Below are 25,511 nucleotides of genomic sequence, written 5' to 3'. Positions count from 1 at the left end.
CCCAGTAATCATATGTTAATAAAAAAATAAAATAAGTGACAAACATGGATGCAAATATTGTGAGCTTCTCTTATACCAGCCCAAGATGTTCTGCTTCTACTGCTATTTATAATGCACTTTTCGAACCGTTGTCATGTAAGTTGCTTGGTATGCCCCTTTTCACAGGGCTTATCACTGATAATGTGCAAATATCATAATCCCGAATCTTTACAAGGCTACCTTATTCATGCTTACTTTTTCCTTATCACACTTTACTATTCCAGCGTGGGAAGTTCACCAGTAAACTGCAGTAAGAGGGTGTTTTCTCCTAGAAAATTAGCCCCATTGTCTGAAACTCTGGAAAAGTGTATTCATTAGAATAAAGATCATATACTACAAATTAAACTCCTGTGGGTCAAATTCTTCTCTCATGATCACTCAGCTTAGTACAGCGAGATCATTTGGGTAGGACTACCCCCTTGCATCTTTGACTTTGGACACTCTTCCCTGGCCTATCTCATCAGCTCAGTGTACTGAGAACAGAGAGAGCATATGGAGGACCAACCCCCTTCGTTCCTTAATTTTGAACTATTTTCTGTTTCCTCCCTCTCCATTTAAAACAAATTTACACTTCATTCAGCTGCTTTTACTGTAATTGTGTTCTTCTTACTTTATTACCTTATCTTTGCTGTGTGCTCTTAAGTGTTCAAGTGCTTTTATTCTGTTGCATTTATTACTGCTTGTTAGTAGCCTGATTAAATGTATCTGTTATTCTAAGCATGTTAGATTTGGTTTTAGCACTTGTGCTTCAGGACAGTTATTTTACATTTAAGAAGGTTCTTGTGGCCTACACCCTTGTGGACAAAGCCCTATCAAAACCCTCTCTCCATAAGTCCACCCAAGCATCCAGAATACTATGTCTGGACAATTCCCATGAGTTTCTCCTGCCAGTCTGGTTGACATGGGCATACTGAGACAATGTAGCAACTGCCTCATGTTTGCTGACAGCCCTCTTCTCCTAGCACATAATTCTTCCACCTGTAAGAAATGCATGTACCTGCAGTCCATAGTCTCTCACACCACAGTCAGTGCTCCTGACAAAGAGGAGATTGCCAACACAAACACCACACCACTCACATCACATAGCCAAGCACAACACACACACACCTATGCAGTGGTCCTCAACAAAAACTTACCTAAACAGCAGAGACCTCCAAAACACACTCACGAACATTCCGCACACAACATTAAACACATCACATACAGCAGACAACACACCAGTGTCTCACAAACACAGCCCATAAGGCATAACAATAAATCATCACAGCCCACAAGACATAACAATAGACCAAACATACTAGTCATTGGTGATTCAGTTGTGAGATACACAGACATCCCCCACACCAGGCTCGACAAGAAGAAGGTCACAGTCAGTTGTCTGTCTGGTGCCAGAATCTGCCACATCACACATGTATTTAAGGCTCTCCACAACAGGTACAATTACAACTCTGTCATTGTCTGTGTTGGTGTGAATGTCTTGATATGTACCTCCTGGACTATATGAAGAGAGACATGATTGAGCTCTCAGAGTGTGTTCCAGGCAGGTATCAGTCTAGCCCTAAGCAGCATCCTATCTTCACCAAGAATGATGCCACAATACCAACAAAAAATAGACTTCAACAATTGGCTTAGTTTCTGTAGTCATTTCAAAGGGATCCAATATCTGTCTGCCTGGGATGACATGGTCGACAGGCCTCAATGCTTTGCCAGAGATGGCCTCCACCTGTCACCATGGGGTTTTCCAGATCCTGGCCAATGCTCTCACCTCCCCCATTGTGCCTTTTTTAGGCAATGTTCCAAAGACAAACCTTCCAGCATAAAAGATCTGTCAAAAATCAAACTGAAGGTCATGCTGGTTGATGCTAGGAGTCGTAAACTGAAAATGGACTATCTAGAGGCTCTCCTTGCACTGGAAGATGTTGATGTCTGTGCAATCAAAGAAACTTGGTTCAGGGCTGTGGAGAGAAACCCCTGCCTTGCAAGGCTATACCTCATTCCACACAGTCCGACCCCAAAATGAGGTGAGGAAGACTAAGGGTGGTGGAGTCTCTATCTTCATTAAGAACAGGCACACCTCCAGACTGGCTTGCCAGCATAATGCACTGGAACTACTCCAGGTGCAACTGAAAGTTGCCAAGACACCCATTCAAGGTATAACCAGCTATAAACCCCCAACCATGACACCCACTCCTCTTACCTGGATCTACTTGATTCCATCAAGGTACCCCCTACCACCCTGATCCTTGGTGATTTCAACTACCCCACCATAGACAGGGTGAACTATTCTTGAACTAATGGACTCTCTTAATGATTCCTTGACTTCATCAATTCTAACTCACTAGACCAGGTTGTCTCATCCCTCCCAAGGGGAGATAACATTCTGGACTTGGTTCTCATCAACATGGGCAAACGCTGCACTACTCCCATAGTATGTTCTTCCCTGGTGAGATCAGATCATGACTGTCTCATTCAAAGATTCTATCCCAACCCCACCCCCACCCCCAGTTGTAATCAAGTTAAAAAAAAATTCTAAAAAAGCTGACTACAACCTCCTAAGGGAGGGTATCTGTAGCTTCACACCACCGCACCCCTCAGATGATGCAGACAACTATGCTGAACAGTACGCCAATGCAATATACAAACACCTGTACAACTGCATGGACTCAGCCATGCCCAATAGAACTAAAACCTGCTCCTCAAGGAAACACAAACCAGTTTGGTGAACATCCTCTGTCAACAGACTTTACAACAAAAGGAAGAAACTGTTGTCCAAGGGTAAAAAGGAACAAATTCCAAATTGGGAAAACTCCCTCCTTAACCTCAACAAGCAAATGAGATCACTAGTGAAAACCTCCAAGGCCAATTATGTATTGAAACTAGCCTCCAAAACAGAGGGATACCATACAGTCATCTTCAGTTATGTCAGGAACCTCCATGGCAGCCCAGGTTTGTTCTGATTTAGTACTTGAGTATCACTTACACTGATCCTGTTGACTTACCCAACCTACTAGCTGATAGGTCCAGCCCAAATTTCACCCCCTGCACCCCAAAGGCCCTTTTGACATCCTTAATACTTGTCCCACACCTCACATCTCCATAGATCAAATGTTACAAGCCCTATCCAAGGCAAAGAACACAGCTTACACGGGACCTGCTAGTATCCCAGGTTGTATTCTGCACCATCTCCAGCAAGAACTGGCTTCGCCATTGAGCACCCTATTCAACCACAGCCTAAGTATAGGCTTCATTTCAGCAGAGTGGATAACTGACATTGTCTTCCCCTTGCACAAAGATGGTGCCACTGTAGACCCTGGAAACTATGACCCCATTAGCTTGACAAGTCTGATTTGTAAAGCCATGGAGCTTATTATTATGGATCTCATAAACAAGTACATTGGCAATCTCCAAGCACTTGACCCACCCAGTTTGGATTCTTTAAGGGCAGATCTTATCTGCTGAACCTGGTTCACTTCTTTGAGACTGTCACCAAGGCCCTGGATGAGGGAAAGTCAGTGCATACAGCTTACCTTGACTTGGCCAAGGCCTTTGACACAATCCCCCACACAGGGATCATAAAAAAGCTAACACAACTTGGCATAAATCCCATTTCATCAGGTGGGTGGCCAACTGGCTCACGGATAGGACCCTCAAAGTCAAAATAGGTACGTCCACCTCTGGTAGCAGGCCTGTCACTAGTAGAGTTCCCCAGGGATCTGTCCTGAGACCCCTACTGTTTGGCATCTACATTTCAGAGGTCCAGGCAAAGACAAAACACCTGTGGCTGACCACATTTGCAGAATATAGTAAATTGGGTGCTGTCATTGACTCCCTAAATGATGTTAACATACTGCAAGAGGGTCTCATGGCAACTAATGACTTTTGCCAAAGTCATGGCCTCAAGCTAAATGCAAAAAATGTATCATCATACCATTTGGCAAAACATGACCCCTACTGATTACCACATCAATGGCAACCCCTTAAGCACATAACCTGTGGTGAGAGACCTAGGCACTCAGGTTGATAACAACCTCACGTTCGACCTTCATGTAGCGGCAGTGGTCAAAAAAAGCCTTTTACTTGGTTCATCTCATAAGTAAAGGGATTGCATCCAGAAAAAAGGAGGTTATTACCTCTCTATATTCCTCCCTCATTAGACCAATAATTGAGTATAACACCCTGTTTGGTATGTACCTCTCCAAACATCTGCACCAACTGGAAAGGCCACTGAAATAACTCACAAAGAGAATCCATGCCCTCAAACAGCTGTCCTATGTAGACAGGCTCAAATCACTATCACTCTACTCAGTATTGTACAGATTGCTCAGGGGTGATATATGTCTCACCAACAAGGCAATCTCAGACCCTGCCCTACTAGAGATGCTCCATATCCGTAAGTCTAACTCCTCGTGTGCTACTTGCTCAGAAGGCCTGAATCTAATATGCGTCATCAAAAAACCTGCTGGAGAGACAGGTTTGTCTCCCAGAGGCTGCCCATTCTCTGAAATAGAGTTCCCACATACATCAAACAGAGCACCTCGCTGACCCTCTTCAAGCACAACCTTGATGCGTGGATGGGAAATCACAACATTTTCCCCGGGGCTCCACCTGTGTTCCTCATTGACAGTGGCAAAAGGTGCTGACTGAGGTTTCTTTTGGGGGAAAAATTATTGGTTAGGCTTGTAAGGGCCCCAGGGCCATTAGCCTAGTAACCTCCTATGATCCTATACCAGACTCTTGTCAGCTTATCTGACAGAATAGTCAAGCTGTTTGTAAGAGCTGAACCATGATTCTGCGTAAAGAAAATGTGGGGGGGGGGGGGGGGCTTCTCTGCAAACTGCACCAGCATTATTTTTTCTACCCATTTAGTAAAAATGGGTGGTCAGAGAAGGTCCCCTCTTTGCAATGATCTCCGTATGCTAATTCACTCTGGGATGGAGACACGTTGACATAGAATGGGCTTTGAAACGCCTGGACGTAGTAAGAGCCTAAAATGGGCTTTGAAACGCCTAGACGTAGTAAGACCCTAAAATGGGCTTTGAAACGCCTAGACGTAGTAAGACCCTAAAATGGGCTTTGAAACGCCTAGACGTAGTAAGACCCTAAAATGGGCTTTGAAACGCCTAGACGTAGTAAGACCCTAAAATGGGCTTTGAAACGCCTAGACGTAGTAAGACCCTAAAATGGGCTTTGACATGCCTAGACGTAGTAAGACCCTAAAATGGGCTTTGAAATGCCTAGACGTAGTAAGACCCTAAAATGGGCTTTGAAACGCCTAGACGTAGTAAGACCCTAAAATGGGCTTTGAAACGCCTAGACGTAGTAAGACCCTAAGTTAGTTTAATGCTGTTGGCAAACCAAATAAGCAATTACTAGACAATGAAAATCTAACTCAAGTACTGAATGCTGTCAAAGAGATAAAAGAGCTGGAGGCAGGATCTTTAGAAATGGGAAGAAGCAAACTAGATAGAATGTTAAATGAAATTTGCGGAAACGATATATGCAGAATAATTTTCAGGAGAAAGAGGCATGAGGTTTAAGGAGAAGCAGAATTGAACAATTTATGTAAGGTTGGAGTGAATGATTAAAATGAAAACATTTGTGCATACTAAATAAATGGCAAATATTACTATGGCTGCTTTTCTTTTCTTTTAATGCGTGCGTACCCATGTTATAGTTTAAAATGAAAGATAATAAAAAATGTTTAGAAATAAATAAAGAAGAAAGCCAAAATAATTGGTGACCAAAGGACAAAATCAGGAACAATTTATAAATATTCTAATTAAATTAAAAAATTAATAGGACAGGTTTTGCATCAACATAGATTTTTTTTTAAACCGTGAAAAGTACGAAACTGTAATGTCTGGTACTACTGACTAACTGTAATCCCCAGTGATTTACCAAAAAATGAAACATTTTGCAATGGATATCACAAAATATGAGAGAAAATCAGGAATGTTCAACAAAATTATAAACATTTGAGAGGTATTCAATTTTTTTCATACATATAAGGCTGTAGGTGGATCCCAGAAAGTGGAAGGTACCTAGCAATTGTAGATGTAAGGTCAGATTTTTAGAGAAATACCATGCTTTGACCTCAGGTAAAAAAGGCAACAATACATTTGCTGTGGCAACCTTTCTAGCTACTGCAACTTATCCATGATTTAAAGACTAATAATTCATTTAACATCATTAGACTTCAAGGCATTAATTAACCTCCCCTCAGTTTGCTATGCACACATTTGGAATGGATTCTTTCTACACATCAAGCAAAGTACATCCTTGAAAACCTTTAAAGCAGACTTGAACAACAGGCTTGAGAATTGCAAATTCATGTGTAGCATTAAAGGTAATGATCTCCTATCCAAAGAAAAGTCATCTCTCATCGCCATTTCAAAGGCAATGTGGCTAAACTTCTCCATAGCTCTTCAGCACTAAGCTTAGTATAAATCGTGTTCATTTAACTAAAGGAGTACTTATGAATAAACTCAAGACAAATCCTTGTTGGGAAGGCTTGCAAAGGTGAACTGGCAAATCAGAAACACTATGCATATGTTTCTAAAATGTAAAAATATACACAGCCAACATTTCATCTTCCACAGTACTGATCTGCTTTGGTTTAATTTCTCCAAGTCTTTTGAGTTCCTAGTACCAGGATAGAAATGGACCCCATTCCTAAGATTGCTTCAGTCTTTGATGTTAGCCAAAAATGCTCTTTGCAGCACCCACAATGTGCCCAGAAATGACTCCTGTAATGCACACAGAGTTACATTTATCAGCAGCATATTTAAATAAGGGTGTAAATTCTTTTTTATGATACCCATTGCTCCTACTACTATTGGAACTGTCTGGGTATCCTCCTTCCACATTGTCCACATTTCTGCTTGCAAATCCTGATATTTTACAACTTTGTGTCTCTCTGTATGTAAGACACTGTAATCACTGAGTGTAGCAATTTCAATGATCAATGCTACTTTTGTCTTCTTTTCATGGACTTCTATATCTGGTTTTATCATGTCTATTTTTTGAACTGTTGGTAATGGGTGATCTCACGTGATATAAACTTCATCAGTCTCATAACTACTTCAGTATTGTAATGTCTGCACAATCCCCAATGCAACAGTCTTGCCACATTATTATGCCTTTCAGTATACAGGCCCTGTACCATTGGTATACCACAACCAGCAAAAAGGTGTGTGACTGTTTCCATTTCTGTTTACATATATTTGTCTGTTTCTCCCACATATTCAGTTTTGCAAACCAATGTGTACATAGTCCACTGCCCTGGGCCACCAATATTAACCTTGCATCTTTTGATTTAAATTCCTCTCCTTAACAGTTCTTGTGTCATATCCTGATTGACATGAGGTTTTTCCAGGAGTTTTCTGTACTTGCTTTATGCATTTTCCACATTTCCTGCCTTCTCATCTGATCCTTCATCTTCTATATTATCTTTTGTTTTTGGCACATTCAGTTGCTGCCTGATTTTGTCTACTTCTGGTTTGATTTCCATTCTAAGTTGTGATAACAGCAGATATGTATGCAGTCATATGATTGCAAATTTATATATGTGATCAGTTTCAAGGAGGACCATACCTCTTGTATCATTTGATAAGCATGAAGTATTTTTCGTATTTTTATTGTCCAATTGACCCAATACCTTTTGGGGCCCATCAGTTACCCCAAAACTGTAAATTAGAACAGGAAGAGCAAATTGGTTTATAGCCTTTACTTTGTCAGAGGTTTTCAGTATTAATTGTATTCCTTACTGAGTTTTCTTCACAGTTGTTCATGTTTTATTGCGAGTCCTTCATCCATTCCCAAATATTTATATACTCTCCCCTGCTTAAGTTCCTTTATATACCATTCCTATCCCACACTGATATTTTGTAGGTGATGCAGCTTTTCTACTTTAACTGCTGCTTTTGCACATTTATCAAGACCAAATGACATTCTTATATCATCTGGAAAATTTTAACCACTTGCAGTTGTGCTTTCAGCTCCTCATCTGATGAACTGTACAGTTTTAAATTATCATTAACGAAGATGAGATGCCTTTACATTTGGCTGTTTACTGAGAACCAAACTGTAGCCATGACCTAATCTGTTAAGTAGATAGCTTAATGGGTTAAGGACAAGACAAAAGAGCAGTGGTGACAGTCACCCTGGAATATCCCCTTTGAATTTTTATCCCTGAGATAATAATTTGTCCTTTATCATATCTTAGCTACAAAGTGGTTTGCTATTGTTTAATGGTCATAGCAATGTAATTGATTAATGTAGGGTATATATTATACATCTGTACACACTCCTTTATCTATGAATGTGAGATGCTGTCAAATGCTTTTTTGTAATCTATCCACACCATACTTAGATTCTTCCCCTTTTTATAGTTCTCCATTATGAATTTATCTAACAGTAAATGATCCTTTGTTCCGGATGACTTTCTTTTCTTACACTTTCGTTCTATTGCCATGATTAAGTTTTTTTCTAAATTACTATAAACTCTGTCTTCATCAATTCCGATATACAGTTTATATGTCGTAGGAAGGCAAGTTATTGGTTTATAGATGTTACGGTAGCTAGCAGGTTCACTCCTAAGGAGGAGTATCATTTTTCCTATTATTAAACAGGATGGTGTCTGTTTGGGATGTACATATAAACAGTTATTATTCAGCTAAATCTTCATGTAAAGATCATAATACTTTCAGCTGGAAGTTGGATACTGCATCTGGGCCTGGGATTTTCTATTTAGGATCTTTTCTTACTTTTGTTTCAGGTTCTCCGGCTGTTACTTCAGCCAATTTCATATGCTGTGCATTTGAACTTCTTACTGTTTCTTTTTTCTATCCATTCAGCATCTGTGTTATGTTCCACAGGGTCTTCACAGATATTTCTCCAAAATATGTCTGTTTCTTCTTTTTTCAGTGGTGTTTCTATTTCTTTTGGTTTAATTCCCAATTCTATATAAAACTTTTTTGGTCATTAATGAATTGCTTATTTTATACCATTCCTTTATATTTATGTACATATCTTCTAAGTTATTTTGGTGATTTATTCCCTCTTCTATACTCTACTAACAGTGACACCACTTGTCTTAGTTGCTTTATAGTTTTCTCTATTCGGTACATGATGGCTTTTGACTTCTCTTCCTTTCTTTTATTAATGTGCATTTTTTCCGGTAAGACTTTTATCTGCACAGTAATATAGCCTATTTACTTCTGTTATATCAAATATATTTCTGTGAATAGTTTTGATTACTGTGCTCATCTATTATGAATCCGCGGTGGTGGTGGTGCTGCGGTAGCGTTGTCGCCTCACAGTCAGACGCTGTCCGGTTCGATTCTCAGCTAGAGCGTCTTCTGCATGGAGACATGCGTGAATGGGCGTACCTTCGTTGAAGGTTGTGTGTCAGGGCTGGTAACTCGGCACGTAAAAACCAAATACCAATCATTAGCAGACCAAAGTACTGCTGTGGCGACCCCTAACCGGGAAAAGCTAAAAGACACAACAACTGTTCTCATCTATTTTATCAGACTTCTAACATTTTGGGTCTTACTGACACGTTCTGTAATCTGTTTCTTTCATCGATTCTAATGTGTCTATCCATCTCTATTAAATCAAGCAACTTTTCCCTTAGATCTTTTTCTTCTAAACTGAGGCACATTCTTTGTTCTTATTCCTATGGGCATTCTACATCAAGATCCAGAATATCTTCCTGTGACAAATTGTCTTCTGCTACATCCTGCATCACCCATTGTTCTTTCATATGGGAACTCCCTGGCCTGTCACTCCACAACATAGACTGTGTCAGAGTTGCAAATCTTCTATTTTTTTTACTTCTACTTTACTAATCTTCTGTTCTACATACCCCCTTTGTGATCTTATTTTTTGTATTGTAAATTTTTCCAAATCTCCAAATCTATGTGCCTTTCCCAAGTCCATGCACCTGCTCCACACACATTTTGACCCACACTAATACACCTCCCACCTGCATGTCTCTTCTGAACATTGTTGAACTTAACCTGCACAGCAACTTCAAGTCAAAATATGACCACCATCTTTTAGTGATGCTAAATTTTTCCTCTATCTGAAGCAATTTACTGTGCTAAGTGATTCTCCAAATTTGTTGACAAAGTAAATCTGGAGCTGCAGACATTTCTGGGGACAGCATATATCAAATTAACATTTGCCACTCCCATGGATTGCCTTAGTCACATGCACCATGGCCACTTGACTGCCCTCTATGCTGATGCTACCACTAGTGGAAATCTTAGTGGTGGGGTGGTCTATGAATCAGAAAGCGGCACTATGAGTGGGAAGCTGCTGGTGTTAAGACTTCTTAATTGCAGCAATCCTTTCCAAATTCTAGTGCTTAAATGAAAATCATTCCTCAATTGTCTGCTGTCCTCTCTGTCACTTTTTTGAGGCAGTGGTTCTCACTTTTATTATGTCACTCAGATGGAGACATCCATCTCATTGGTTACACTAATGCCAGATGGCTTTTTTCTCCTTTCCTGGTTGTCTTCTTCTTGATGTCTGACTGTTTTTATTCCAGTGGAGTATTTTTTATTTTTATTTTTTTTTTGCAGATGTATCAAATCTGTTTTTAAAGTGCTGATCTCAAAGAAACTGCAGCATTACTGTCTTGCTTTTAAATATCCTCCTCATAATGCAGAGGATAGTTATATCATGAATGACCAAAACTATATTGGAAGGGAGAGCAACAACAGAAGATGCTACAAATAGATTTTTGCTCTCTTTACCTAGAGGTATTTTGCGGCATGGTGCTTTGTTTTCACAAGAAGATTGCATGTATTTTGATCCATAGTTGTTTTATGAGAGCAACATTTGATCCACTAGACTCTCTAGATAGATTTGCCTTTCCTCTGCCTGGTTTAATTCAGACACTGAAGATAATAAGTGACACAGTTTGTATATGGTGTTCATACAATCTTTTATTTCATTGCAATCAGTAGTTATAAAGCAAACAGAAAGAAGTATGCAGTGTCATATTTCAGCAAGCATAAAACCCTGGATGTAAATGCCAATGTAAGCCTGAATGCGTTAAGTGCACCACAGACTTGTGGCTGGATTGTACAGTTTCAGAAGAAAAAAAATTAATAATTATAACTAATAATTGTACTTCATGATAATATAGTACCAAAATGAGCACATTTAATTGGCATTTTGAATTCCTGGTCATTACAAGGATATGAAAATAAATATGGGATTTTTACAAGAGGGATGGCAAGTCCTCCTGCAGCCCTCATTACTTAAATATTACCATTCATAGGCTGCATAGCTTTAGGGAAGAAGGAAAACACATCTTCCCTGAGATTATTCACCTTCCCCAGGATTGTTTCACTTATGAATAGTAATAAAAATATGACTGTGAAGGGAGGGCTTGCTCCTCCCACAAAAGAAAAATATATATACATCCAGCTATATAAAAACAAAGATGGCATTTAAATTGTATAATCTGGAATGATTCCATTTTGTTAGGAGTCTGGGATTAATTGATGTTTTGAAAAATATCTGTTAAGTTCCACAGCAGTTTAGTATTTGCAGATAAATGGTCTGGAATATGAGCAGAAGAGATCATTCCAATAGCCTGGTCCTGAAATAAAAGATTAAAAAAAATGAATTACTACTTCAAATGAAGCAAATTATATGATGTCTTACCAGTTATTTTTATTTTAAGTACTGATTAGCATAACACACTGAGATGCATATTATTTTTCAAGTATAATTATAAAAATAAAAAAGAACATACACTATGCATATAGAACCATTCAGAATGGAAATTAAAATATATTCCTCTGTAACAAACTAGTAAGTGCATGCTGAAGTTCACGCAGAATCCTTCTAGGAGCTCCTGACTTATTTCCTATGGAGACATTTGCCATGTAATATGTACCATGTATATCATAGCCGTACATTTTTCTCCATCATATGAACCACCTCTGTCCATTACATCATATTTGTATGATACTGGAAGTTATTTATTAACTCATTCATTCCACCCTTTATTTAACAGCCTACCTCATACCTCTCAACCTCTTAGAGCAAGAAATCTGGACAAACCCATCAATAACAGGGGGCCAAAGTCCAAAAATAGAGACACTTTAGATAGATAGAATAGCAGGTTTTGCATTAGGATGAATTTACTGAATGACATGGAGTCTAAAACTCAAATGTTTATCATTATTTTATGACTTTAACCCTCAATGATTTGCCAGGACTTTTAATTTTAGTTATCTCCTTGAGCAACTATAATTTGGATTTTCTATTTTTTATCCCCCCCCCCCCCCCATTTTTAATCCTGTTTAGTCAGTCTTTCTGTTCATTCTCACTTCCTGTTTCACCAACTCTTGTTCAACTAACACTTCCTTCTAATTAATTACCAGACTTAACTTAATACCTACTATCATATCTGATAGTCTGTCTTCTCTGGTTTCTTCCCTTTTATACATATCTAAATACCCTTATAAGTTATAATTTCTTCTGTTGACCAACATTTTCTTATTGCTGAATGAATGTAAAAAGTATTTTCTTCTGCAGATATTTTGTATATAATACATTGTAACATCACATGTTCTGCATTACACTCTGATGAGCATAGATGCAACTGCAATGTTATTTACTCCAATTATGTTTATTATAACATAATTATTCAAAGTATGTGCTTCCAGTTGTATTCTAGTTTTTGCACTTTTTCCCTCCGACTTCCGGTGAAATGGAAACACTTGTGCTTTTGTCTCAGTCAGCCTAGTCCAGTTAACTAGCAAACAAAGTAAGTAAGCAAACATAAGCTGAAAGATTCAGTGAACTACATGGCAGCATTTCGAAGCCAGACAGACTGGCTATACATAAAGCCTGAAGCTCTGGATGATAAGTATTTTTTATTTTATTTATTTATTCTACATTTGTTTACCGGGATAGTCTGGATACATGTCCATATTCAGTGGAGGCCTGGGGAGAAAAGTTCCAAGAAGACATTCAACAAACTGTTACATTTTTACAGTTTAAAACACATAATAAAACACAAATAAAAGGATGTTTACACAGATGTAAACAAACAAAAACAGATACCCAAACAAATTATTACATTTTTACTCAGATGGAAAATTCTAGACAGTGTTTTTAAGAATGATAGGGTACTAAATGCCTAGTAGGCTAATCTGGTAGTAGATCCAAGGAGATCATAGGATTTGTAAGTTAATAAACAATAAAGTGTAGGCAGAAGTCCTCCATGTGCACACGAGTGATGGTTAGAGTCAGTCTGGATTAGGACAAGGACATGTACAGAATGAAAATGAGCACCTGTCCCCAGAATGGTAGAGAAATAATAATCCGCCCTTAATATGTTCCAATGTCTCTGGACAATATTAAGTAAAGTCTCCGTATTCCTGCCATAAGTTGTCACAAGGCAGATGACAGATTGTTGGTTGGTCCCTTGTTCTTTATGTTGTAAAATATCATGCCAGTTTAGTAAGGAGACTGTATTGCTAGCACTCAAGACGTGACCCATTGGATATCCTCTGTCCCTAAATCTGGTTATCCTCTGTCGCTAAATCTGGCGAAAAGATCATCCCTATAGTGAACATAACTATCAGGCTTGGAATAAATACATTTCATTCTAATAAATTGGGACTTGGGTATGTTTTTGCAGATGTGAGGTGGATGAAAGCTGGAGGCATGGAGAAGGGAATTGTATCGGGGGAATTTCCTATATACCTGTGTTTCTAAGGTATGATCGACATTCCTAGTAATCAATACATCCAAAAAAATGATCCTATAAGAATGATAACTAGCAGTAAATTGAATACCCCACTTGTTTTCATTAAGGTAACTTATGAATTCCGTAGGAGGAGAAACATTGGGTCCCACCTGAGCCATTATAAGCACATCAACCAGTATTCGGGGGCCTCTGGATAACAGACTATAGTTGGTGACTTATTAACAGGTTGTGCCGCTTGTGGTCACTGTACCCACTGTAAGGCTATTAATAAAACCAGGGATTTTTCCAGTAGCAATACAGGTAACGTTTTTCAAATTCCCTTTTTTGCGAATTGTGGGACAGATTGGCTTATTTATTTAGAAACCTGCAGTTGTCACGCCTTCTATGTTGGACAGATGTCCAGACCCCGTAGGATCCGGATTTCAGAACATTTTGGTGGGATCAGAAATAAAAAACCTAGTAATGCATTGTACAAGCATACTACTAAACATCCCAATGCTGCATTTAGATTCACAATAATTGATAAAATCATGGGAAACAGGGCTAATAAAGCTGGATGGCACTGCCTTTTGGATTCAAGGGAAAAGAAATGGATAATTAAATTAGGTGCATTGTTTGCACCTGGATTGAATGAACGTTTGTAAGGAACCAATCACGGATTAGCATTAATTTAAGTGTTTGCTATTTAAGACACTACATTTTTTATTTTATTTTAACACTGAAGAAGGCTAACATGTAATGGAGCCTGTTTGTTGTTCTTTATTAAAACCCAATAAAGGAGTACGGCTTGCCATTATCTGTTGGCTGAGTTTTGATTATTTGGATTTTGGTTTGAGCCGTGCAGTTGCCGTACGTACAGGAAGCTACTTTGGTTTGAACTCTATAGTCAGGCACACTGATGTCCTACTCACCAGGCTGAACAAGGAGAAAATTACAGTCAGCTGCCTGTCTGGTGCCAGGATCTGTCACATAATGCATGCACTCAAGTCACTCCACAACAAGTATAAATATGACTCTGTCATTGTCCATATTGGAGAGAAGGACTTGAGACATACCTCCGTGGACTACATGAAAAAAGACATGGAAGAGCTCTCGGATCATGTGGCCCAGGCAGGTATGACCTTAGCCCTGAGTAGCATCCCGCTTTCTCCCAGAATGATACCACAGTATAAGGACAAAATGATTGACTTCAACAATTGGGTAAGCTTCTGGTGCCATTCAAAGGGGATCCAGTATCTGTCTGCCTGGGACGACATGATTGACAGACCATGATGCTTTTCCAGAGATGGTCTGCACCTGTCGCCCCTGGGATTCAGGTTACTGGCTAAGGCTCTTGCCACCCCTATAGTGCCTTTTTTAGGCAAAGTTCAAAGGACAAAACCACCACCATAACAGGTACAAGCATGCAAAATCTGAAAGTAATGCTACTCAATGCTAGAAGTCTAAACCTCAAAATGCACTCTCTCGAGGCACTCCTAAAAATGGAGAACATCAATATCTGTGCAGTAACTGAGACCTGGTTCAAGGCTCCAGAGAGCACCCCTGCAATACCAGGCTACAACTCTTACTACACTTTTCGGCCCCCAAACCAGGACCAAAACACTAAAGGTGGAGGAGTGTCCATATTCACCAAGGATATTCACAACACCAGGCTAGTTGCCCAACGCAATGCGTCTGAAATTCTCCAGATGCAACTAACACTAGGTAAGACTACAATACAAATTGTAGCTTGATACAGATCCCCCACCATGCCCCAAGATACTCACTACACGTTTCTAAACATACTGGAAAATATTAAGCTACAACCAAACACCCTAATACTGAGTGATTTCAACTACCCTGCCATTAACTGGGAAAACTACTTGTGTTCAACACCTTTGCTCAATGGTTCTTGGAATTCATAAATTCCAACGCCCTGGATCATCTAATCCTTAGTCCCACCAGGGACTCCAGTATCCTAAACCTGGTCATTACCAACATGGGAAATTGATGCTCCACATCTATGGTCACCATCTCGTTGGTCAGGTCTGACTATAAGCTAATCACTCTTGACATCCTCATACCACCCCAACTCCCAGTAAGGAAACCTCCGTAAAAAACTTCGCCAAAGCCAACTTCTTGCTACTCAAGTCAGAAGTGACAAACTTCATGACACCCATGCAAACGGGAACTGAAAGTTCGACTGCTGAATCCTACACTAAGGTACTGTGCAAGCACATCCACTCATGCGTGAATTGTGCCATCCCCAATAAAACCAAGATGCTCTCCTCCAAAAACAGGAAGCCAATCTGGTGGTCCCTTAAACAAACTTTACAACAAAAGGAAGAAACTGTTGCAGAAAAGAGGAAAATCCCAGGATGCAAAAAACTCCCTTACCAGCCTCAGTAAGAAGCTGAGATCCCTCATAAAATCCTCCAAAGCTAGTTATGAAAATAAAATTGCCAAAGATTCCAAAGACAACCACAAGGCATTCTATAGCTATGTCAGGAATCTAAATGACAATGCTCAGATCTGCTCTGAGCTACAACAGAATGGCATTAAATATACTGATCCCAAGGATATTGCCAATATCCTGGCAGATCAATTCAGTGCAAACCTTACCCCCTAAAGGGCCCATCTCAATACCGAAAGATTGCCGAATTCTGGTAATGGCCACACAGGTAAAAAGCGCACTCTCCAAAGCTAAGAATACAGCATCCATGGGACCAGATGACATCCTGGGCTGTGTACTACATGAACTACAAAATGAACTGGCACATCACCTAAGTGTCATGTTTAATCATAGCCTCACCTCAGGCTTCGTGCACACTGAGTGGTGCACAGCTACAGTTATCCCAAAACTTAAGGGGGGATCCACCTTGGATCCCGGGAACTACCGCCCCATCAGTCTGACAAGCCTGATCTGCAAGGCCATGGAACGTATTATCATGGAACTTATAAACAAAGACATTGGCAACCTTCAAACACTGGACCCCATGCAGTTTGGGTTCGTGAAGGGCCAATCTTGTCTCCTGAACCTGATTGACTTCTTCAAATCAGTCTCCAGAGCTGTGGACAAGGGTAAGGTGGTCCACAGAGCCTATCTGGACCTGACCAAGGCCTTCAACACCATCCCCCACTCTAAAATCATAGATAAACGTACTAAGCTGGGCATTAATCCCTATGTCACTCGATGGGTTGCCAACTGGCATCCTGACAGAACCCACACTTTAAAAGTAGCCGACTTCAAATCCAGCTCCAGACAAGTGACAAGTGGAGTACCACAGGGTTCAGTCCTGGGACTCCTCTTATTTGGCATCTACTTCTCTGAAGTACAGGCCAACACTAAGGGACTCTGGCTAACAAAGTTCGCAGATAACTACAAACTGGGAGCCATTATTGAATACCAAATGATGTGGCCATTCTACAAAAGGGCCTTACAGAAACAGATGCTTGGTGCCAGAGCCATGGGCTCAAGCTCAATGCCAAGAAATGTATAGTTATCCCCTTTGGGAAAAAAACATATACACATGAATTACCACACAGGTGGCTGTACACCAAACACCAAAAGTGTGATAAGAGACTTAGGGACACAGGTGGGCCGTGGTCTCACCTTCGATAACCACACTGCCACAACAGTCAGGAAATCCTTCTATGTAGCACACCTCATCACTAAGGACTTTTCATCCAGAAAAAAGGAGGTAATTGTCCCACTGTACTTATCCCTCATTAGACCCATTATAGAATACAATGCCCATTTGGTATGTACCTCTCAAGACATCTGAAGCAACTGGAAAGGCCACAGAAATACCTCACTAAAAGAATCACAGGCCTAAAGCAGATGCCCTCTGCTGACCGTTTAAAAAGCTCCACCTATACTCTGTCACATATCGTGTACTCAGAGGCGATCTCTGCTTAACATACAAGGACATGTCAAACCCAGAGCTGTTGGACATGCTACACTTAAAGAAATCCCAATTCCTCAGAGACACATGCTCCAGGGATCTAAACCTTGTCATCACAATAAACAAAGCATGCTGTAGGGATAGGTTCCTGACCCAGAGATTCCCTAGACTCTGGAATAGACTGCCCATACATGTCAAGCAAAGCGCCTCTTTGGCCCCCTTCAAAAGGAGCCTTGATGATTGGATGGGAGATAGGAAATTTACCCCGGGGATCATGTCAGTTGCCCTGCTAGACAGGGGTCCAGGGAAGTAACTACTGTGGGAAGAAATAGTCAAGGAATTGTTATGGCTATGCTTGTATAGGCCCTTGGGCTGATAGCCTAGTACCAACCTATGAACCTATGATACTTGCATAGCAATTTGTAAAGCTTGAGAGACATTCAGTGTTTATTCTGTGAACTATAAAAACAGGTATAACTTTCAGATTTCTGTGAATATTTTGGTGTTAAAGGAGAACACTGGACCTTGGAAATGATTTTGCATAACTATCACGGTCAGTTACTGTAGCTTTACAATCACCTTTTTTTGCAGTCTGAGGCAGTTATGTGGAAACCGTCAATGTGCATTGGATTTGACTGGAGCTGTGCCAATTATGTGCTTTTTTTTTTTTTTAAGATAATTCCATTTATATGGTGAGGTGGTAGCCACACAACCACCGCATTCAAAAAAAGTGAGCATGAGGGATTAAGAAATGTGGCAGGCCCCCCTTACAAATGACAGTTGCAATCTATTATGCATTTATATCTTTGTTCTTAATCCATCTGATTTGTCTGTCTAGTTGTCTGTCTTTGTGATCTATTGAATTGTCAGTCCAAGTGAAATAATGTTGTTTATTGTGCATGAAAAAAATGCTGCCATTATTGAACAAGAAACAACTTTATATAATTGCCTAACCATGTCACTTGCTATTCTGGACCTGAACTTAAGCAACGTTAAATTATCTCCACAATCGCCAGTATTTAATTAAGCAGCTATTTCCTGCTATCACAGAAAAGCCAAAGGCTTGTGAAAAAAAGTGCAGCTCATGCTATGTGTAGTTTGTACAGTTTCTAAAATATAGAAAGTTTTTCTGAAATTTTTCAGAAAAAATATGCCGGCTGTGTCCACATTACAATATACTGCAGTACTGATGTAAAGACTGTAATTTCACTTCTGTTGTAAAGAAGTTTTATTAAGCACACTACAGTGTGCACCTTTTTAGTAGCATTTACTGCTCACAAGATATTTATTTTTTTGGTGTATGTTCTATAACTTAATTTTTCAGAAAATATTCAGGGAACTAACAATGTATGCAGGCTGCTGGAGGTACAACATTCCACAGTCAGCAGGTATGAATGAGGCAGAAGAATCAGCAAATATGAAAAAATATATTGTGACAGACAGGCAAGGGCACTTTTTTTTCTTTTTTTCTCAACAACAAGTGACTGGGTGAGAATGCAAATGCCAGTAAATTCAAATGGTCTGACAAGAGAAAATAGGAGTTCTTAACACCTAGTATTATTTTGGAATCTTACTATGCGGATGACATAAATTTAGGAAGATATTCTAGAAATAGAAAATATCACTACATGATACCAAACCACTCAAGTAAGATACCTACATATTCTGCAGATGATGAGTAACGTTGCGACTTAAAGCAGATTGTTAATTTACTGCCTGTTATAGAGATCATATGACATTCAACCTTTAAAATATAATTTTAAGCTTACAGACACATACTACGTCAGCAAAGCCTTGTCTATGGGTCCAACTCGTGTCTAAGCCTCTTCTGATGAAGTAGAGTCCGCAGTGACCTGAAGTACATATGTTAGAACATCCTCCTTTCACCTGAGTGGACTTCATTAACCATATCCCTGGGTTTCCTCGTGTAACCTATGCAGTCATCCATGCTGCCATTCTTGGTCACAATACGTCTTCTTTTTTATTGCTACTGCATTGTGTGATACCGTATCAGCTACTTTATAAAGAATAAGGAGGCCATTTCAGTAACCCCTTTCTGTCATAATTCTTGATTATCTAGCCATGCAACCCTACTAAACATCTTGGCTCAGCTTATGATTTATTCCATCATTAACGTGACTGATAAATCCATTCATGGTCTGCATCCATTGAACACTCTTACTTTCATAGAATCAGAGGATCATAGGAGGTTACTAGGCTAATGGCTCCAGGGCCCTTACAAACCTAGCCAAGTTCAACCTGTGTTCCCAAGAGTGTCTAGTTCAAGCAGACACTGAAATCAGCACCTATTGCCCCTGTCCAAGAGGGATACAGGTGGAACCCCAAGAGTGAATTTCTGGTTAAGCATCCAATCATCCAAATTGTACTTAAATAGGGCCAATGAAGGGCTTTGATTAACATGAATAGGAAGCTTGTTCCAAAAATGCAGCAACCTCTGTGAGACAAATCTGTCTCTCCAGCAAGTTCTGTTGATGTCACATACAAGTTTAAAGTCCTTTGAGCGAGTGACCCATGTGCCATTTGACTTGAGAATGTGCAGCATTTCTATTAGAGGTGGGTCAGAGATTGCTCTATATGCAAGGCACAGGTTACCTCTGTATGACACAGAGTAAAGTGACAATGATTTTAGTCTGTTCCCATACGACAGATCTTGAGGACCCTGAATTTTCTGTTAGGAACCTTTGTTGTCTCTCCAGTTGCTGCAGGTGTTTGGAAAGGAACATACCAAAGGGAGTGTTGTACTCTATTTTTGGCCAGATGAGAGAAGAGTACACAGAAGTTATAATCTCTTCTTTTCTGGAGACCATGCCCTTACTTATGAGATGAGAAATATAAAATGCCATTCTTACCACTGTGGAGACATGGTGATTGAAGTAAAGGTTGCTATCAACCTGTATGCCCAGATCTCTCACCACTGACTGTGTCCTTAGGGTATTGCTATTGATGTGGTAGTTTGCAGGAGCATCACCCTAGCTGAAGTAGATAATGCATTATTTTGCATTAAATTAAGACTATGACTTTGGCAACAGTCATTAATCTACATAAGACCTTCTTGCAGGATGTTGACATTGCTAGGAGTTTCAATGATTGCTCCCAGTTTGCAGTCATCAGCAAACTTTTTCAGCCAAGGTCTTGTAGTTTTAGCCTGTACTTCGGAGAAGTAGATTCTGAACAGTATTTTATTTTATTTTACATTTGTTAACCGGGAGAGTCCAACTGGATACATGTCTATTTTCAGCGGAAGCCTGGGGAAAAAATCTCCACATGTACAAAAAGATGACAATCAATATTCATGGTTACATTGAAAAAAAAATGTAAAGTCTTAACATTTCAAAAGGAGGTTTCATTATATTCATGGTTACATTGAAGTTTAAGATCGTTGTAGGTTTATAGTATTAAATATGTACAGCAATCACTGCAAAGCATTTGAGTGTATAGAATGGCATGATACCTAGACTGATGTCATGAGTGACTACCAGGAGAAGAAAGGTGGTTAGTGAGAAAAAGGTGGTTAGTTAAGAGGAGAGTTCTTGGAAATTAGATGCAGAAGGGTTTAAGACATTTTTGTAGAAAGGCTAGGATAATAGGATACAAAAGAGGAGGTAAAGACAAGGGATTTAAATGGTTAGTATAGGGAGTTAGAAACATAGTAATATAAAGTTGAGCATAGGAAGTTAGGTTAGATTTAGTGAATGTTGTTCTAAATGTTATTAAGAAGTAAATATAATTAGGGTGGGTTTAGGTTTAGAAGGGTTATTCTTAATTGCATCATTTACCTTCAAGAGTTACATGTATGTCGAGTTAGCCTGGGTCTAGACATGGACATAGCCAATGCTTATTTAGGTGACTCTTTAGGGATGTTTTGAATTGGGGTAAGAAGGCTATAGTGGTAAGATCTGAGGGGAGTGCATTCCATTTCTTTCCAGCTGAGTTGGAGAGTAGTGACCCTCCAGCTGAGTTGTTGGCTTTGGCAGATTGAATTTGCATCTTGTTAGATGAGCAGAGGGATGGTAGGTTGCAGTAGTGGGTGATAATATTTGCCAGAATGGGTGCACTGTTAGCTTGGTAGAGGATTTTATGAATAACTATGAGTTGGTTGTACTGGAGTTGATTGGGTAGCTCTAGCCAGTCTAATGTTTGAAGATTTTGACAGTGATGGGTTCTATAGGCTGTGGCTGTGGCAAATCTAGCTATATTGTTGCAGCAGCTAGCTAATTTGTTTAGGTTAGCTTTCCGTAGGTTTAGGAAAATGGGTGAGGCATAGAGAAGGGTTGAGAGAAGGTGCATTCTAGCTATGGCTGTTCAGGCCGGTGGGGTTAGGAATGGTTTATTCCAATATAAGGAGCCTAGTTTTTTGTTAACTGTTTTGATGGTTTTGTTGATATGAGTGTCAAATGTAAGGTTATTATCTATTATTACACCAAGAAGTTTTGTAGATGGTTCTGGAGAGATTATGGTGCCTTTATTAGATGAGATTGTAATATTTGGTGATGAGATTTTTCAGGTAGGGGAGAGTAGAAGAAGTTTGGTTTTGTTGGGATTCAATAGGAGACGGCGGTTATTGAACCAGACCTCTACTTTGTTGAATGTGCTCTGGGATAGGAATTGTAGGTCTGATGGGGTGGTGGCAGAACAGATTAGGGTACAGTCATCTGCATACGGAATACAGGTTGCTTCTGGGATGATTTTGTGTAAGTCTTTGATGAATATTGAGAAAAGGAGGGGGGCCTAATATGGACCCTTGGGGGATACCAAGGGTGATTGGTAGTAGGGGGGATAGATTGCCTTTCCATAATACTGCTTGTTGTCTGCCCTGCAAGTAAGATTGGAACCAGCTGATTACTAGGTTGTTTAGGTTAAATGATTTGAGTGTGTCAATGAGTAGGGGTGATTCACCATATAAAATGCTTTGGATAAGTCAAGAAAGAGGGCAGAGGAGAGTATGTTGTGATTACAGTTCTGATTTATTGTGTGAGAGAAGGGGAGAAGTGTTGTTGTGGTACTATGGGCAGGTCTGAATCCGTGCTGGTATGAGGCTAGGAGATTGTTCTGGATAAGGTGAGTTAGAATTTGTTTATGTATACATTTTTTCCATTATTTTGGCTAAGGGAGATAGAATGGCTATAGGTCTATAGTTTGAGAGTTCTGTGGAGTTGCCCCCTTTGTGAAGTGGAATAATGTGGGGGGTTTTCCAGATGGAGGGGACATAGGATTCGTGGAGAATACGATTGATTAAGATGGAGATAGGGTATGCTATTTTGTTTGTGGCCTTTTGTAGAAATCCAGCAGGGAGTTAGTCTACTGCTAGGGTGGTGGGTTTGAGTTTCTGAAGTAGGAATTTAATATAGTCTGTGGGGATTGGATCATATTTGAATGGGGGTACATTATCAAGTGGTCTGAGGTGGGGTTTGCGGAGTTGGGAGGTAGGTTATTAGCTAGGGAGTGAACTGTTTCTGTAAAGAAAGTATTGAAGGCATCTGCTATACTTTTAGGGGGTAGATGTAATGTAGATGATGGGGTGGAGGTAGTGGATTTATCTGGATGGAGCCTGACCAGAATTTTTGTGGCTGATTTTGGTGCTTTTTCTGTAAGCTGAAATACTAGGTTTGTTTATCTAGCTTAGTGGATTTTCTAGCTTTGTTTCTCAATTGTTTGTATCTAATATGATCTTGACTGGATTTGGTGTATCTCAAGGAGGTCCATGCTGTGTCCCTAGCAGTTAGCTTTTGTTTAGTACTTTTGGTTAGCCATGGAGCTATTTTGCTTTTGGTTCTGATATTTCTTTTGGGAGCCTGCCTGTCTAAGATGGCTAGGAACTTAGTATTAAAGTGTGAGACTGCTTCGCCTAGGGGAAGTAGCTTTAGGTTGGAACAATTGCATGATTTAAGATCAGTCTGGAAATTGGTGAGGTTAAAGTTTTTTGTTTCTGATGATTTTAAGGGTGATTTGCTGAGGCGTGTCATTTCTCTTTCTTATTATATATGTTAGGAAGTGGTCACTCATGTTCTCAGGTAGGGTGCCTGATATATATAACTGAGGTTTGTTGTTTTTAAGTATCCAATCTAGGGTGCTTTCTTTATTGTTGGGCTTATTAATTCTGGTGGGGGAATTTAAAATTTGGGAGAAGCCATTTAAGTTAATGTGGGTGGTTGGGGAGTTTGATGAACAGGTTTTCCAATCGATATTGAAGTCTCCTAGAATAACAGTTTCTTGGGGGTGTGTAGCAGATAGCCATTGGAGAGTACTTTCTAAGATCACTATATTGTAACCTCGGGGAATGTAGATACATGCTATGTTGATAGCTTTGTGTTTTTTAAGCTGGGCTTTTATTAAGAGTGTTTCTGAGGTGCTAGTTGTTAGGCTTTGTGAAATGTTGATGGTGGACACATGTAGAGTTGATTTGTAGATGATGGCTACTTCACCACCTTTTCTACCTTGCCGGTCAAGTCTTAAAATATTATAGCTGGGGGGTTTTATCTCATTGTCAGGGATGGTGGGTTTGAGCCAGGTTTCAGTAAGGCATAATATGTCAGGGGAATGCATGTCCATAAGGGCATGTATATAGTGAATTATATTATTCATGCCTCTGTATTTGTAGAGCTAGTGGATGCTGGTAGGGCTGGGCCTGGGTTTGGGTGGATATCCCCATCTGCTATGAGGGTTGGTTTAGACTTCCTTACTAGTTTCTGTTTTTTTAGTTGGAGCAGGGCATAGTATTTAGTCCTAGGTTTTATGTAGGTGGCTCTAAGGGAATGAAGAGGTGTTGGGGTAGTACAGTTGGAGTACAGGTAGTGTTGAAAGGGTGTGGGATAATGGGGGTGGAAGCTAGCAGTGGTACTGGATGTGGGATATTGAGGGATAGGTAGGTAGTAGTATTCATAGGAGGTGAGGAGATAAAAAATGACAAGTGGTGGTATGATAAACCAGATTGGTCTAGGTTTTGGATATATGATGGGAGTTAGTAGAGCCTTTGTGGGGTACATGCTGTAGGTATTTGGGAGTGTGGGTGGGAGGATGCAAGAGAGTGAGGTATGGTGGAGTGGTGGGTGGGGAGCGTGGGGTTGGGTGCAAAGTTAGAGTGTGTTTGGTTGGTTGGTTGGGATGTGTGGTGGTGGGAGTAAGGAGGGGGTGGGGTTTGGTAAGTATAAATGTAGGGGTACTGTGGGAGGGTGGAAATTGGGGGCAAAGTAGGGGAGCGGAGTGAGCCCACAGGGCGATCGGAGTGGGTAGAGCCAAGGAAGGTGAGTTTCAGGACAGGTTGGGATGGGAACAATCAGCTGTGTAGATGGTTGGACTAGTAGGCCACCATGCATAGAGGGAGAATATAGACTAAGAGGACTGGAGGTGGGGAAGCAGATAAGATAGTGGGGGAGAGGGGTAGTAGATAAAGAGTACAGTACAATGGATGGACAATTAGGAGCTGAAAATAGGTGGATTCAGCCCACCATCTAGTGGCCAAACCTTGTAACTACAGCAAGGTTCTTTACAGAGCCCAAGGCTGGGGAGCCTATGAGGTCTATAGGTTTAGCACAACTCAAGAGTATACAGACATACTGTAGAATAGTTTCCCTTGAAGCAGTAATAGATATTCCTTCAGGGATAGGTTGTTCAAGACCTTGGCAGAATAAAGTTGGTTTCTTCACCACTTCCAGCAGGAGTTAATGTAGTGTGAATGTAGGGCAGGGCAGCTAGAGAGAATGTTAAGAGGAGAGGCAATGAGGAATAGGACAGTAATAGATACCAGTTCCCAATAGGGGTCCCAGAACTGATCCCTGTGGAATACCACTGGTTACGGGTCTGCTGGAGGACGTGGAGTCCCGTATTTT

General features: G+C 40.1%; 1 protein-coding gene across 1 annotated transcript in view; it reads right to left on the bottom strand.

Annotated features, from left to right (window-relative positions):
* Window positions 1-10,976: 10,976 nt before the first annotated feature.
* LOC122806364 (lectin-like) overlaps window positions 10,977-25,511 on the bottom strand; it is a 65,328-nt gene continuing 50,793 nt past the window's right edge. Inside the window, exon 6 of the mRNA XM_044076715.1 lies at window positions 10,977-11,656. Coding sequence (XP_043932650.1) covers window positions 11,595-11,656 — 62 coding nt within the window. The 3' untranslated portion in view covers window positions 10,977-11,594. The remainder of the gene's footprint in view (window positions 11,657-25,511) is intronic.

The sequence above is a fragment of the Protopterus annectens genome, chromosome 7.part0 (assembly GCF_019279795.1).
Source record: "Protopterus annectens isolate FY-2018-M chromosome 7.part0, PAN1.0, whole genome shotgun sequence".
Classification (NCBI taxonomy): domain Eukaryota; kingdom Metazoa; phylum Chordata; order Ceratodontiformes; family Protopteridae; genus Protopterus; species Protopterus annectens.
The sequence above is the reverse complement of the archived record's forward strand: the minus strand, read 5'-3'. Positions and strand labels throughout refer to the sequence as shown.